The following is a 15,397-nucleotide window of genomic DNA, read 5'->3' as shown; positions in this document are numbered from 1 at the left end:
GTCCGGTCTTTCTTTCAACACATCACACTTCTGTAGTTGGCGTTTCGGCAGTGCGCGCTATGATGTTTATTGGACTGCGTGTACCAGCGTCTGAGGCCGGGTATTCGATGTAGTCAAGCGGACAACTGAAAGGTGTGCGGTCGGGGGTCCGTCTGGAGAGGGGTTTTGAACAGGGGAGATAGCGGCAGATCTGGAGCGTCGTCTTGAACAGGAAAGATAGCGGCAGATGCTGAAGTTGCGCCTTTTCTCTGCCTATTATCCGTCAATGGGACAAGCCATTCGGCGGAGGGAAATGTAAAGAGAAGCTTAAAGTATGGCATGCAAAGATGGTTTCTGCCAAGAAGGAGATGTGGACTGCGATGCACCCCAGTTACATTTGGACTGTCTTCTACTTGTTGTGCTGGAGTGCGTGGTGAGTTCCAAGGATCACAGATAAACGTCTTATTGTCTGGGACTGTCGCTGTCCATGGTGCTGACACGCACATGGACATGCGGCGTTAGAAAACAACGGGGTTTGAACTGCGAGAGATATCTCACAATGTAGTGTTGTAATCAACATATCAACACTGGCTCGGTGGTCAGAATAACTAGCAGTCTTCCATTGTCTCTTTTTTCAGCATAAGGAGGATCACTGGACAGGTAAAAAAGGATGAAAGAATTTATCCAGAGAATTTCACCCGCATTTTGGACAGACTTCTGGACGGCTATGACAACCGGCTGCGACCGGGGTTTGGGGGTATGTACCTACAGACCGTGGGGGGTGTAGCCTGCCTCAAGACCGGGGTAGGCTACAGGCTACCTGCAAAAGCAGCTCTTAATTGGTTTGTGATGTGTAAATGGGACTCTGATGTCACCAGATGAAATTGTGTTTTAAATAAGTGTGCTAACATAATTGTAATTGCCACTTTAAGCCTATAAAAATGTGTTCATTTGGCAGAGTTTCTAATCCATGGTGATGTAGTTTGATGTACATGGAAATTTGAACCTACAACCTTATGTTCTGGTTATAAATGCTCCCACTGAACTATACCCATACCCTATTTAACGCAAGACTGTGACTTGTGTTGGAGTAAACATATGTTGCACCAAAAGAACTACAGCTTTCACATGTCACATATCGCTTTCAAAAGATTTATGGCTCATAGGACTTTCTTATTTGAAATGGCTGCTTGGACTCTGAATAACATCCACCTCCACACATTTAAGCGAATTTAGTTATATAATCGTCGCTAGAAAAAGCTGCTTAATGCACAAGTTAAGTAGAGAACCCAGATGTTCTTTTAGCTGTACCTTTAAAGACACATCACTTCAGACCGTTGAATCTATTACAAGCAACCTAAAAGAGTATTGTAGGATCTACATCCACACCTGCTAATATAAGGTACATGTAGCTGTTTGAAATGTTCTGTATGGTCGAATTTGGCGGGGAAAGACGTAAATATGTGAAGTGCTTATCTGAACCAGTAACCTTTTGAACACTTATCTTCAGAACTGTTCCCACAAGTGTTCATCGGGAAGCAGAGCGGATTACTCTCAATGGCCGACTGTTTAAACCTCTTTAGCTATTTTTCATTCCATTATATAAAAGCCTAGACAGAGTTATATGTTGGTGTTAGACAGCCTATATGCTCTGGCTTGCAGGCTGGGGCTGGGGCTGGGGCTGGGGCTGGGGCTGGGGCTGGGGCTGGGGCTGGGGCTGGGGCTGGGGCTGGGGCTGGGGCTGGGGCTGGGGCTGGGGCTGGGGCTGGGGCTGGGATTGGGGCTGGGGCTGGGGCTGGGGCTGGGGCTGGGGCTGGGGCTGGGGCTGGGGCTGGGGCTGGGGCTGGGATTGGGGCTGGGGCTGGGGCTGGGGCTGGGGCTGGGGCTGTGGACAGAGACTCAGTTCAACTATGTTTCCATATGAGGAGCACAGGACTTACAGGTTTGCTTATGGAAAGTGGTAAAAAATAGCAGTACAGTTTGTGTGATAAGACGTCAAAAGTAAGTTAGATAGCAAGTAATAAGTGTTTAAATGCTTAATGCCACCAGTATTTTAGAGCAGACTGACACCTGACCCAGGGAAGGGAGGAGTCTTGAGGTGTGACACACATCTATCACAGGTGACATGTAACTGCATAGCCCACTGACTCCCTCTCTGTCTAGGTCCAGTGACAGAAGTAAAAACAGACATTTATGTGACCAGTTTTGGACCTGTCTCTGATGTGGAAATGGTATGTTCCCTAACAACATCTCCACACAGATGAGTAAAAGTAGACACTTTTGAACCTTGTGAGATTACACTTGAAGAGCCCAGATGTGGGCGTGGGGAGTGACAGCCTGGGTGTTTTCCAGGAGTACACCATGGACGTGTTCTTCCGTCAGACTTGGGTGGACAGGAGGCTGAGGTACGAGGGGCCCATTGAGATCCTGAGGCTCAACAACCTGATGGTGACCAAGGTCTGGACCCCAGACACCTTCTTCAGGAACGGCAAGAAGTCTGTGGCTCACAATATCACTGCCCCCAATAAGCTGTTCCGTATCATGAAGAACGGCACCATCCTCTACACCATGAGGTACGGGACTACATTATACACCCCAGTCTTCTCTTCAGCTTTAGGAATAATAGTAATAGTAATAATAACCCGACTTAACAAAGTCTTGGGCTGAGGCTTGTCATTATCCACTATACAATACAAATATGATGTAAAATGTACAGTTATTATACAGTAAAAAACAAGATGAATGTGTTGCTCCAGGTTGACCATCATTGCACAATGTCCCATGAAGCTGGTGGACTTCCCCATGGATGGCCATGCCTGCCCTCTAAAGTTTGGAAGCTGTGAGTCCAACTTGACGAGCAGGGCTGGGTTACCACCACCATCATTAACTACATCAGCAAATATGGAGGAAGACTGAAATCATTTAACACTGTACAGTATCATCATGTACCTCATCATCATTTATCCTCATCATAACACTTCATCATGTTGTCGTAACTACGGTTACCATCATTCATTTGCAGCAGTTTCCCAAAGTGAGATGACAGTACTTTTCTGTAAAGTAAAAGATGTTAAAACTAAATCATGTTCTGTTCCTGAAACAGAACAATGAAAGACAGACTCAGCAGCTCCTGGTCAGCAGAAACGCGTCTCAAATAAAAGATTCTCACGGAAGGTGCTGCTTATCAATAAGAGAGGAGAGATTTATAGATATCAAATACAGGAGGGGGAGAGGGAAGGGGGAGGGGTGAGGAGGAAGGGAGGGGGAGGAGGGTGGTGAGGGGGTAGGAGGAGGGGGGGGTGCCATACAGCATTCTCTGTCCACTTGTCTTCAAATGTGACATTGTAGAGGACAACTTCTATAGCCTGGTTATCAGTAAATTGCTACTGGTTGAAGATAGTAACCATCCTCCTTCACATCTACCACCCCTCCATCTCCACTCCATCATTACCTCCAACACTCTCCTCAACACCCACAAAACACCATCGTCACCCCCATCACCCTCCATCACCCCCCATCACCCTCCCTGGGACTTCATTGGGACTACCCCTCTACCCGTCCCCCTCCTCCGCCCCCCTCTATCTCCCTCCACCAAACTCTTTCACCCCCCCACTCATCTAGCTGTTACCCCCCCTGCTGGTGGCCTAAAGACAGGGCAGATTTTATAAGGCTGCTGTAGCTTAGGAAAGGTCAAAATCCCTCTCTGCCCTAGGATAGCTCAGACCTATACAAGTTCCTCTTCATATGTGTGTGTGTGTGCATGTGTGTGTGTGTTCATGAGTGCATGTGTGTGTGCATGATTGCATGTGTGTGAGTGTGTGTGCCACTTTCCGCTCTACATCATGCCTGTCCCCAGCACAGTTAGTCCCATTGAACACAGTCCCACTGGAACACAGACCCACTGGAACACAGCCCCACTGGAGCACAGCCCTACTGGAACACAGTCCCACTGGAGCACAGACCCACTGGAACACAGACCCACTGGAGCACAGCCCTACTGGAACACAGCCCTACTGGAACACAGCCCTACTGGAACACAGTCCCACTGGAACACAGACCCACTGGAGCACAGACCCACTGGAGCACAGCCCTACTGGAACACAGTCCCACTGGAACACAGACCCACTGGAGCACAGACCCACTGGAGCACAGCCCTACTGGAACACAGCCCCACTGGAACACAGCCCCACTGGAACACAGCCCTACTGGAGCACAGCCCTACTGGAACACAGACCAACTGGAGCACAGCCCTACTGGAACACAGCCCCACTGGAACACAGACCAACTGGAACACAGACCCTACTGGAACCAGCAGACAGAAGCAGGAAGTGACAGTCCCACAGTGACCATAGTGACAGTCCCATAGTAACAGTCCCATAGTGACAGTCCCATAGTGACAGCCCCATAGTGACCGTCCTATAGTGACCATAGTGACAGTCCCATAATGACAGTCCCATAGTGACAGTCCCATAGTGACAGTCCCATAGTGACCATAGTGACAGTCCCATAATGACCGTCCTATAGTGACCATAGTGACAGTCCCATACTGACAGTCCCATAGTGACAGTCCCATAGTGACAGTGCCATAGTGAATGTCCCATAGTGAATGTCCCATAGTGACAGTCCCACAGTGACCATAGTGACAGTCCCATAAGAGCATATCTCGATATAGGACTGAAGCTTACCATGTATGATTGTGTAAAACCAGAGTTTAGGAAGTTTCATAAATGTTTTTTATTGATTGACTAGTGATAACACTATCCACAATGCCAATTACAAGAATTAGGCCACTATTACAACATCATAAAGTCTAGTAGACTGCAGTATATAGTGTAATGAAGCCATTCGACTCTCCCTGTGTTGCTTAGCACTGCTGCTGGATCGTAGTTTGCAATCCCATCATGACAGAAATCCTCTGTGAAATCCTTGAGAGGCACCATTTCATGTAGTGATGAACATTAGCATGTGTTAAGCCTGTGAGTGGCACGCAGATCAAATGGAGGAGTCATGTGTGACTAGCTGCACAGCTCCAACATGTCTCATTTAAATACAGAATATGAAAGTGACTTGCTGCAGGAGTGACATCTGGAACCCATCCAGCCACACACACAGCTTTTCCGTTGTACTCGTTTATTGTAGAAACAGACATCGCTTCCCAATGCTATAGACAAGGTTTTGTGCAACCCCTTTCAATTTTAGACATTTTACCAAATAGGCCCCATATATTCTGTGTTAATTGACTGTGCCTCTAAATAACTATACAACAAACTACAATAACTCTAAATCTCTCCAAACTCCAACGATGGCTGTTCCAGGAGGGGGCAGACTATTACATTTCCTGTGTGTCGTGTGTCGCCCACAGATGCATACCCCAAAACAGAAATTATCTACACTTGGACCAAAGGACCAGAACATTCCGTTGAGGTTCCCCCAGAGTCTTCCAGCCTGGTGCAGTACGATCTGATTGGCCAAACTGTGTCCAGTGAAACGGTCAAATCCATCACAGGTACTGCCATCACTGTCTAGTACTGTTGATATTAAGGGCTGGAGAGTTACCTCAAGGTTAGGATTAGTAGAGTTACCTCAGGTTAGGATTAGTAAAGTTACCTCAGGTTAGGAGAGTTACCTCAAGGTTAGGATTAGTAGTTACCTCAAGGTTAGGATTAGGAGAGTTACCTCAGGTTAGGAGAGTTACCTCAGGTTAGTAGAGTTACCTCAGGTTAGGAAAGTTACCTCAAGGTTAGGATTAGTAGAGTTACCTCGGGTTAGTAGAGTAACCTCAGGTTAGTAGAGTTACCTCAGGTTACGAGAGTTACCTCAAGGTTAGGAGAGTTACCTTAGGTTAGCTTGTACGTTCCTCAAACTCCTGAACTGACCACTGTCCCTCCTCCAGGTGAATATGTGGTGATGACGGTGCACTTCCACCTGAAACGGAAAATGGGCTACTTCATGATCCAGACGTACATCCCCTGCATAATGACAGTCATTCTCTCTCAAGTGTCATTCTGGATAAATAAAGAGTCAGTACCTGCCCGGACAGTGTTCGGTACGTCTCCTTCCTGCTGGAAGCCCTGAGACGAGTGTGTGTATATATGTGTGTGCTTGTGTCCCTAGGTGTGTATATGTGTGTGTTTGTGTGCCTCTGTGTGTCTGTGTGTGTGTATATGTGTGTGTGTGTGTATATGTGTGTGTGTGTGTGTATGTGTGTGTTTGTGTGCCTCTGTGTGTGTGTGTATGTGGGTGTTTGTGTGCCTCTGTGTGTGTGTCTCTGTGGGTGTTTGTGTGCCTCAGTGTGTGTCTGTGTATATGTGTGTGTGTCTCCTGCTGGAAGCCCTGCTCTGAGGACAGCCTGCTGGTGTCTCAGGCAGCTGGAATCTGTGTCAGGCTTATCACTGGCTCTGCGTCTGCAGGTTCATTTCATAGCTCACCTGCTGCCTGAATCATGGACATTGTTGTTGTTTAAATGTTTTGCAGTCAAGTGGAGACAACGTGAGAGAATATTATATTAACAATGTCTTCTGAGTGAGGCTGGGAGTGTAGTGTTTTGAGATGCAGGTTACTATGTTATGTGAGAGGTTGGCAGTTGTGTGTTTCTGTGTGAGAGGTTGGCAGTTGTGTGTTTCTGTGTGAGAGGTTGGCAGTTGTGTGTTTCTGTGTGAGAGGTTGGCAGTTGTGTGTTTCTGTGTGAGAGGTTGGTAGTGGGGTGTTTCTGTGTGAGAGGTTGGTAGTGGGGTGTTTCTGTGTGAGAGGTTGGTAGTGGGGTGTTTCTGTGTGAGAGGTTGGTAGTGGGGTGTTTCTGTGTGAGAGGTTGGCAGTTGTGTGTTTCTGTGTGAGAGGTTGGTAGTGGGGTGTTTCTGTGTGAGAGGTTGGTAGTGGGGTGTTTCTGTGTGAGAGGTTGGTAGTGGGGTGTTTCTGTGTGAGAGGTTGGTAGTGGGGTGTTTCTGTGTGAGAGGTTGGTAGTGGGGTGTTTCTGTGTGAGAGGTTGGTAGTGGGGTGTTTCTGTGTGAGAGGTTGGTAGTGGGGTGTTTCTGTGTGAGAGGTTGGTAGTGGGGTGTTTTTCTGTGTGAGGCTGAATAGAGGAAGGGCGGCCCTGAATGTGTGGTGGACTCAGAGATGGGACAGAGCCAGACGTGGTGCTCTTCCTGGGTGAAGGACGGAGATCATTATATATATTATTATTATTATTATATATACAGTAAATCTGCTCTGTTGTTCTGGCCAGGGTGAATTTGATTTATTGCACAGGCCCGCTCCCCCTCCCAAGCTAATAAAACTGCCCACAGTGTGACAAGAGGGCGTCATGGCAAGATAAATATTGTCATTTGGCTGGGTCCCTCAAGAATGTAAGCTGTTGCTCTCCCGTCTGTATGTGTGTGTCTGTGGATGTGTGTGTGTCTGTGGATGTGTGTGAGTGTGTCTGTGTGTGTTTGTGCATATTTGTGTGTTTTCATATGGTGCATGTATGTGTGTCCTTATGTGTGTGTGTGTGTGGGATGGCTGTCTTTTTCACTTTCCTCCTCCTCTCTGCCAGTGATGCGCTGTTCCGCTTTCTGCCTCCATGACTCAAGGACTGGTCGTGCCTCGTGATGGCAGGACTGTTGTTTGGGAAGAAAAGCAAAAATTCACTCAAGGGATGATTAGAGGAATGATGTTTTGTGAGCTCCCTCTGGTGGTTACATGTATTATTCTTGTTGAAATGACAGGACATTTGGGAAAGACTGAATCAGAGGTTCTGAGTTGTTCATATGTGAATTAATGTGAATCGGGTGAATGTGGTTGGTCTCTATATGTGGGTATAGCTAGGGTATCATACTGTACATTCTGTACATGCTGAATAAAAACACAGTTTCTCAGTGGTAGAGCATGGGGATGGGTATAGCTCAGTGGTAGAACATGGGAATGGGTATAGCTCAGTGGTAGAGCATTTGACTTCTAGTCATCCATATGTGTCTCTGTGCAACAGAGGATTCCAGATGAGAGCCAAAGGGCAGTTAGGACGTGTGCCAGGAGCGGCACTGTGTGGGGCTATATGTAAAGGGTGCTCAGATGGCTGAGCGGTTAGGGAATCGGGCTATTAATCAGAAGATTGCCAGTTAAAATTCCCGGCCGTGCGAAAACGACGTTGTGTCCTTGGGCAAGGCAGGAGGGTGAATGTACCTGTACTTACTGTATGTCACTCTGGACAAGAGCGTCCGCTAAATGACTTAATGTAAATGTATGTACATTTACTGTGACATTTGTTCTAAGAGCATCATACTTCTCAACAACTATCTCCAAGGCTGGTGCTCTCATGTGGGTGTTGCTTTGGGGCTCCAGGACCTGTGTACAGTCTATACATGCTAAGTCTATCAGTCCATCTGCAACAGGAGAGTGCATAAATGTTACTAATCATGCAAGCTGTAGTTAACATACAAAATGCTTCATGTTACAATTTTTTGTGCAATTGAATTGAAAGGACACAAGTTTCATTCTCTAGCTGTGGGCTACATGAGAGCCAAGCGATGCATACTCAAAAAAAGATTTAAGGGAAAAATAGCAGCTGTAAACACAGAGGCAATTTGTTTTTTTCTGTACAGGATTTGAGGAAGTCTGATCACATCATTTGTACATCAGAGTATGTGTATGGGTATAGCTTAGGGTTATGGTTAGGGTTAGGATGTTCGTGGGTTCGGGTTAGTGTTAGGGTTAGGATGGTTGTGGATTCGGGTGGTTGATTGCGCTAATATTGACCAAAACATCAGTGAGAGAGCTTCATATTAAAGGTAGCACTGTGTCTCTGAAGCTGTCATCCTCCCTCCTCCTGTCTCACTCAAATGGTCATCAGACAGGTTTTGATGACAGATGACTGCATAAAAGTCACAGGGGTCACAGGGGAGCAGAGAGGTGTCAGCGTGTCACTGCTGCCCCGGATCTCCAACACAAAGGGGATTTTCTCCAAAGCACATTACTGCTGCTTTCTTCTAATCCTAAAGAGATGTGATGCAGCTGTTTTTGTGATGGTATAAGCCCACAGCAGAACTTCACAGCCTCCGCGGGAAACCTTACACACTCTGGTGCTGCATTAGCTTCAAACGCAGTTCCAGAGTCGCAAGATCACACCAAAGAAAACTGGCTTTACCCCTCTTTTCAGCGAATGTCCCTTACACTGTCAACTGTTGAATGCAGACACATGTTAATAGAGACATTTAGATACATTTACATTTACAAGAAACAGATGTTTTTTTCCGTCTTTGTTCTCAGGCATCACCACAGTGCTGACCATGACCACCCTGAGCATCAGCGCCCGACACTCCCTACCCAAGGTTTCGTATGCCACGGCCATGGACTGGTTCATCGCTGTCTGTTTTGCATTTGTGTTCTCTGCCCTCATCGAGTTTGCTGCTGTAAACTACTTCACCAACGCCCAGCTGGAGAGAGCAAAGAGGAGGCCAGGGAGGTGCCCCCCCGCGCCCCAGACCACACCTGTGAAGGCCAGGGACACAGAGGAGGTGCTGCAGGTAAACAGCTTCACACTCCAGAGACAATCAGCTGCCAGGCTCAGGACACTGCTGCACTATCAACACAGGATTCTCTCTTGCTAATTATCTTGGGATTCTTTGTCTGAATATATCCATTCTCTCTCTTTCTTTCTCTTACCCACCCACTCACTCTTTATCTTACTCTCTCTCTCTTTCTCTCTCTCTCTCTCTCTCTCTCTCTCTCTCTCTCTCTCTCTCTCTCTCTCTCTCTCTCTCTCTTTCTCACTCACACACACACACACACACACACACATACCTTCCTCTCAGTTCTGTGTAGATGTAGAATCCTCTGTCAGTTCGTCCCATGCAGAGCCCCATGCCCCAAGTGTCTGCTTAGATCAATGCACGCCATTTGTAATCCATCTCAGCAGCTTAGCAATTTCATCCCTAAAAATTCTAAATATGCTGTGAATGTCCTACATTCTCTGTTGTCTCGGAAAGTCAGTGTTGGGATAAATGTGTGGGCTGGTGAATGTAGTTCAGAGCATTTACATCACCATGCATTTCACACAACACGAGAAATTATGTAACACATTTAATTCATTATCAATGTCTGATATGAAATAATGTCTTCAAATGAAATAACTGTAGAATCTACTGTATATTATACTGCACACAGCTCATAAAATATAAGATAGCCCAACTAGATCCAGCATATTGAGTGTTTCCTGTGTGTTTACTAAATGGTTAACTGATAGTAAAGCAGTGTACCAGCATCCTTGCTGTAATATGCCCTGATGTTCAGACCTGGCTGGTATGATCGTACTGTAATGCAGTTTAATGACAACCGGGCTTCGATGGATTAGTGGGTTGCCACGGCAACGTGGCCAGGGCACATCTGTATAGGTTTTGGTGGGGGCTCTGACGCCAGGATGGGGAATTAGCAGCGTTTTCCTCGACAGCAGTCCTGAAGCCTCACACAGGGAGGCGGCTGGCCGGCGCTAGGGTGGCAGTGTCCAGGCTGTGAGCGCCTCTCCCTGGCCCCTGTGATGCTCCAGGACCTCCTCTCCATGTGTTTCCCATCCTGCAGCCGCTAGGATCAGAACCAGTGTGACACACGCGCTGGCTGGAATCCTTCTCTTTCTGAGGATAAGCTGCCTATATGGTGTGCTCTGCCACGCCACTGAGCAGGAAGTACTATCTGACAGCTTGTGTGAAAGCCTTGTTTGTGTTGTGTTGGAACAGGAAGCGGCAGTGTTTGTGTTGGAACAGGAAGTGGCAGTGTTTGTGTTGTGTTGGAACAGGAAGTGGCAGTGTTTGTGTTGTGTTGGAACAGGAAGTGGCAGTGTTTGTGTTGGAACAGGAAGTGGCAGTGTTTGTGTTGTGTTGGAACAGGAAGTGGCAGTGTTTGTGTTGTGTTGGAACAGGAAGTGGCAGTGTTTGTGTTGGAACAGGAAGTGGCAGTGTTTGTGTTGTGTTGGAACAGGAAGTGGCAGCGTTTGTGTTGTATTGGAACAGGAAGTGGCAGTGGCAAGGTCTCAGTCTTGTTGTAATAGATAAGGTCCACAAATTAGGAGACTCGAGAGTAAAGATTTGTCTCAGAATCGACATTGTCATGACACCAATTGGTGGCTTTATCGTTCATAGACATGCTGTGTTGTGTTCTGGCCCAGCGCTCATCTCTCTGCTTGTTTCTGTCTGCAGAGAAACCTTGACACGAATGGACACCTGCGCAAGAGGATGACTTCCACCTCTCAGGACCCCCACGCAGGAGTAACTAAGCAACCACATGCCTCCAGCCAATCCTGTTCAACCACAGTGATGACTGGCAGCTCCTCCAGCCTATCGTGTTCCAGCCCCAAGTCCACAAGCCAATCTAATGCAGCTTCGTCCACCTTGACGGTGAAGAATCTGCCCCCAGCTCCACCATCCACGCCAGCCGTGCCCGGAGACACGCCGTCCAGGGAGAGCACTGGCTCCTCCTCCCTCCAGAACCTCCTGGGCCCCAAGCTGGAGCACATCCACACGATGGGAAACAAGATGGAGCCCAAGCAGTCTCCATGCTCCCAGCCCACCACTGCAGGAATGGGCGGGACCAGTAAAATCGACAAGTATGCCCGCATTCTCTTCCCAGTGTCGTTCGGGGCTTTCAACATGGTCTACTGGGTGGTGTACCTGTCCAAAGAGACCATGGAGACCAAAGTAGGATAGTTTCATTTCATGTGAAGTCGGAAGGAGGGTAGTTTAATTTCTTGTGGAGTCCGAAGGAGGGTAGTTCTGTTTCCTGTCTCAAGTTCCGGTTGGGATCCATTCCAGAGTTGGGATATCACCCAGGTTGTTTGAAAACCTGTCAGATCTTTACAGAGATAGAGACTCTGTTTCAACACTGGCAGGTTCTCTGGACTGGAGGGATATCCAGGGCAGGTATGAAGACATAATTGTTTTGTTTTGTAAAGGTCATCTCACAATGCGATGGTAACAAAATCAAAAAATAGTCCAGAGTCAAAAAATATTGTGACATAATTTTGTTTGATTCTCAGTGCCCAGTGCCCTAACATGGTGGACAGCTCTGTCACCTCTACCATGTGTCATGCACACCTTGATGTACGTTTTTACAAAGTAGGATCGCTTTGAACCTAGAAGGACACAGGGAAAGTGAGCCCTGCGTCTCAGAGCGGGAAGAACGAACAAGTCTCACACCCTGCAGTGTGTCCTCACACTTCACCACGGAACCTCACACCACGTGAAGACATCGTCAGGAAAGGGTTGTGTGGGTGGTACTTTCAGAGAAGCATGAGAAACAGCTGGGTTTGGGAATGTTGCATGCTACACCATGGTACCATAATTGAATCATCGTTTCGTTTTGAGTTGGCCTGAGCTGTCGTACAGAAGCCAATGGAGAATTCCAAGCTTCTTCACACAGTCTATGTGGAATACTTTTCTGTTGTTTCTTTTAAGTTAAGAACAACATTCCTCATTGCTTTAGGTCTGCTGACAGGAGATGTATGGTTCTGTGTGTCATTAGGTAAACACATTTGGCTGGTCACTCTAAAAATCTCTAAACAAAAATCACTCTAAACAAAAATATTCTTGTTCACTGAAGTCGTTTGTCAGGGACGTCTCCCTGAGGAAGGCTGGCCTGTCATCACGTCTGGAGAAGAGCCAGCATATGCAGATGGCTCTTTATTGTGATGCTTGATGGCCTACTATAACAGCCTCATCACCCAGACAGGTCAGTCTGGAGCCAGATCAGGCTGGGGGCAGGTCAGGCCAGGGGTAATTCAGGCTGGGGGCAGATCAGGTTGGGGTCTAGTAGCAGGCAAATAGGGAGAGTGATAGAAATATCCAACTATCTCCTTCTGTTCAGTGTTCTTAAATGCACTGAATGAAATTGATTTGGTCCCTCACATCCCCACACAATAAAAAATACACAACACACAAACACTCAGCATGCAGTCCATACACACCTAAGTGTCTCTAACACACACACAGACAACTTTTGTCAGCCCCTTTAAAGACCAGGGGCCTCATGTATAAACGTTGCGTACGAACAAAAAGATTGTGCGTATGCTGGTTTTCACGCACACTTTGTGATGTATAAAGATTTACTTGACGTGAGAATGTGCGGGCCGTCACTGAAACCTTTGAGCAGACGTGAGAATGTGCGGACCGTCCGCAAAGTCTTGTCTGGCTCTGTAACATGGCGAATTCTAACCGAGAAGTGCCAAAACTCACCAAACATTACAAAATAAAGTTTCCACTACTGCGTTTATGACGTTGACTATTCAAAAAACATAAAAATAAAAGTTTGATCATTTATGTGGATGATCACATCAAAACCCAAAACGGGAAATGCTATATAGCTTTCTGTTTAATCCGCCACCATATAATAACTTCTGTTAAACTTGAGGGTGTCAAACGAACGACAAAATCACCCAGGAAATGCCTGTCACTAACCCTATAGCGGCCATGCTATTACGATGCGCCACCACTCGTTTATTGATTTAAAGTTTTACATCGGACCATTTCTTCTTAATTTCTGCCATGGTCTGGTTCTCTGAACCCACAGCATTTATGGCCATATTATAATAATAATGATTTTATTTGGAATGCACTTTTCATTTAGTTAAATCTCAAAGTGCTACAGGTTAAAAAACGAAAAAGGGCGCAAATAGTTACAGTTTTCCACTTCGCCGACTTTCTTTTGTCGCTAATACCTGATGGCTGCCAAACAGGACAACTTTTCTCGCCTCCACCTCTGATGTCAGAACCTCGATCTCACAGTCACCGTATTTCTTCAAATAAACGCAGTGGCGTTTAACGGTCATTTTTGGTGCGGTTTTTATTCAAGGGTGGCGTTTATTCGAAGAAATACGGTAATTCAGACAAAGAAATAACATCAGGAGTGCATTTATAGTCCTTGTAATCTTGTGCCGCCCCCTACCCCGTTGGCCGCCCCCCTACAGCCCAGGGAACGAGCACCGCTACTACCTGGCGGCGGCAAACGAAGGAAAATGCTGCACGGCACTGTCTCAGCAAGCAGGGGTGCCTGCAGCTGCCTGAAGGGGGCGCTAATATGCCAATTCCCCACAAACTGAAATGATAAATACGAGAAAACCGCGCAGAGATTTCTTTTTTTTAAATGCTAGTGCGCCCCCCATGTGACATGAAAAAATGCCGCCCCGGGCGGCTGCCCGGTCTGCCCGTGCCTGAAACCGCCCCTGGCTACTGTTGAACGCGTAGGCTACTGAGAAGTCGATCTTCCGTGGCAATTAAACACTGCAACATTTTGAAAATTCAACTTGTGTCACAGTGACACCCCAAGTCGACATACAATTTGAAAACAAAAGCAATATGTTTTGAACAGTAGTCACAGTCACTGGATGGGTCACAGTATTAAAGAGATATATTTAGTTATACACTGTGTTCTGCAGTTATGTAAAGGTAGGATATGTGATGTTATCCTGTATTCCATGCAGTCGGGGCATCTCCCCCTCCTGCACTCCCGTAGTGGACAATCTGAGGGTGAAACAGCGCTGAATTTTGATTTAAAATTTGAGTTGGATTGTACAAGGTGTTTATGGAACAATTATCACTCAGTACAAGCGCAAATAACACTGCTGGATGCAACCTTCACGATAATGATGAAATAGAGTACTTTCTGCAGTCTGACTACATACGGTCATCTGCGTCGCCAATTCCAACTATTTTCAAAATGTGCGTAGACCTACGGGAGGGTCAGAGTTTGCGTGGAGGACCGCACATTCTCCCGTCAAGTTTGTTATTTATAAATCACAACCTTTGTGTGGGAAGTGGCGTACGCACATTTTCAGCACCGTTTTGCGCGTACGCAACGTTTATACATGAGGACCCTGGTTATGATGTGGACGTCAGCGTGTCGGTGTCTCCATGGGTGTTTCTCCCCCTGGGGCTCCAGTAGTTTCCTGTGTGAGCACTCTTGACTGTGATCGGTGTATGCATCCACATCTGCTCTGCTTGTTTAAACTGAGTCTGGGCAACAGATTACAGAGGAAGTGCTGTCCCTCCAGAACAGCAGACAGGAGGTGCTGTCCTCCAGAACAGCAGACAGGAAGTGTTGTCCCTTAGAACAGCTGACAGGAAGTGCTCCAGAAGAGCTGCTGGGTTAGGTGGAGCTGTAGAGTTGGGGGGATCTATGTAAACAGCTTCCAATGCTGGGGACGATCCACTGGCTACATCCACCCCTCCAGCCTCCCCTCCCCTGGGGGTTCATCATCTCTACCAATTGTCATTCCAGGGAGAATGACAATGATCGCATCAACATCAGCACGCATTTGATTGTTTTACGTAAGTCCAGCAAAGCTCTGGAAATGGTTTGTTTCATGTTCCGCTCATGAATGCCAAATGAAGACGTGTAGAAGCCAGAGGTAACACTGCCAGTGCTAGAGCCGCTACAGAGGAGCTGTCCCGGAGCACACAGG

At 47.0% G+C, this 15,397-nt stretch overlaps 1 protein-coding gene across 1 annotated transcript; it reads left to right on the top strand.

The window, feature by feature from the left end:
* gabra4 (gamma-aminobutyric acid type A receptor subunit alpha4) lies at positions 1-11,648 on the top strand. The gene is made up of 9 exons (XM_047024167.1): positions 1-412; positions 618-736; positions 2,143-2,210; positions 2,332-2,552; positions 2,736-2,818; positions 5,342-5,485; positions 5,873-6,025; positions 9,220-9,476; positions 11,142-11,648. The coding sequence occupies exons 1-9, from the start codon at positions 327-329 to the stop codon at positions 11,646-11,648; spliced, it is 1,638 nt and encodes a 545-aa protein (XP_046880123.1). The 5' UTR covers positions 1-326.
* The last annotated feature ends 3,749 nt before the right edge of the window (positions 11,649-15,397 follow it).

The sequence above is a fragment of the Hypomesus transpacificus genome, chromosome 1 (genome assembly GCF_021917145.1).
Source record: "Hypomesus transpacificus isolate Combined female chromosome 1, fHypTra1, whole genome shotgun sequence".
In the NCBI taxonomy this organism is placed as follows: Eukaryota; Metazoa; Chordata; class Actinopteri; order Osmeriformes; family Osmeridae; genus Hypomesus; species Hypomesus transpacificus.
The sequence above is the reverse complement of the archived record's forward strand: the minus strand, read 5'-3'. Positions and strand labels throughout refer to the sequence as shown.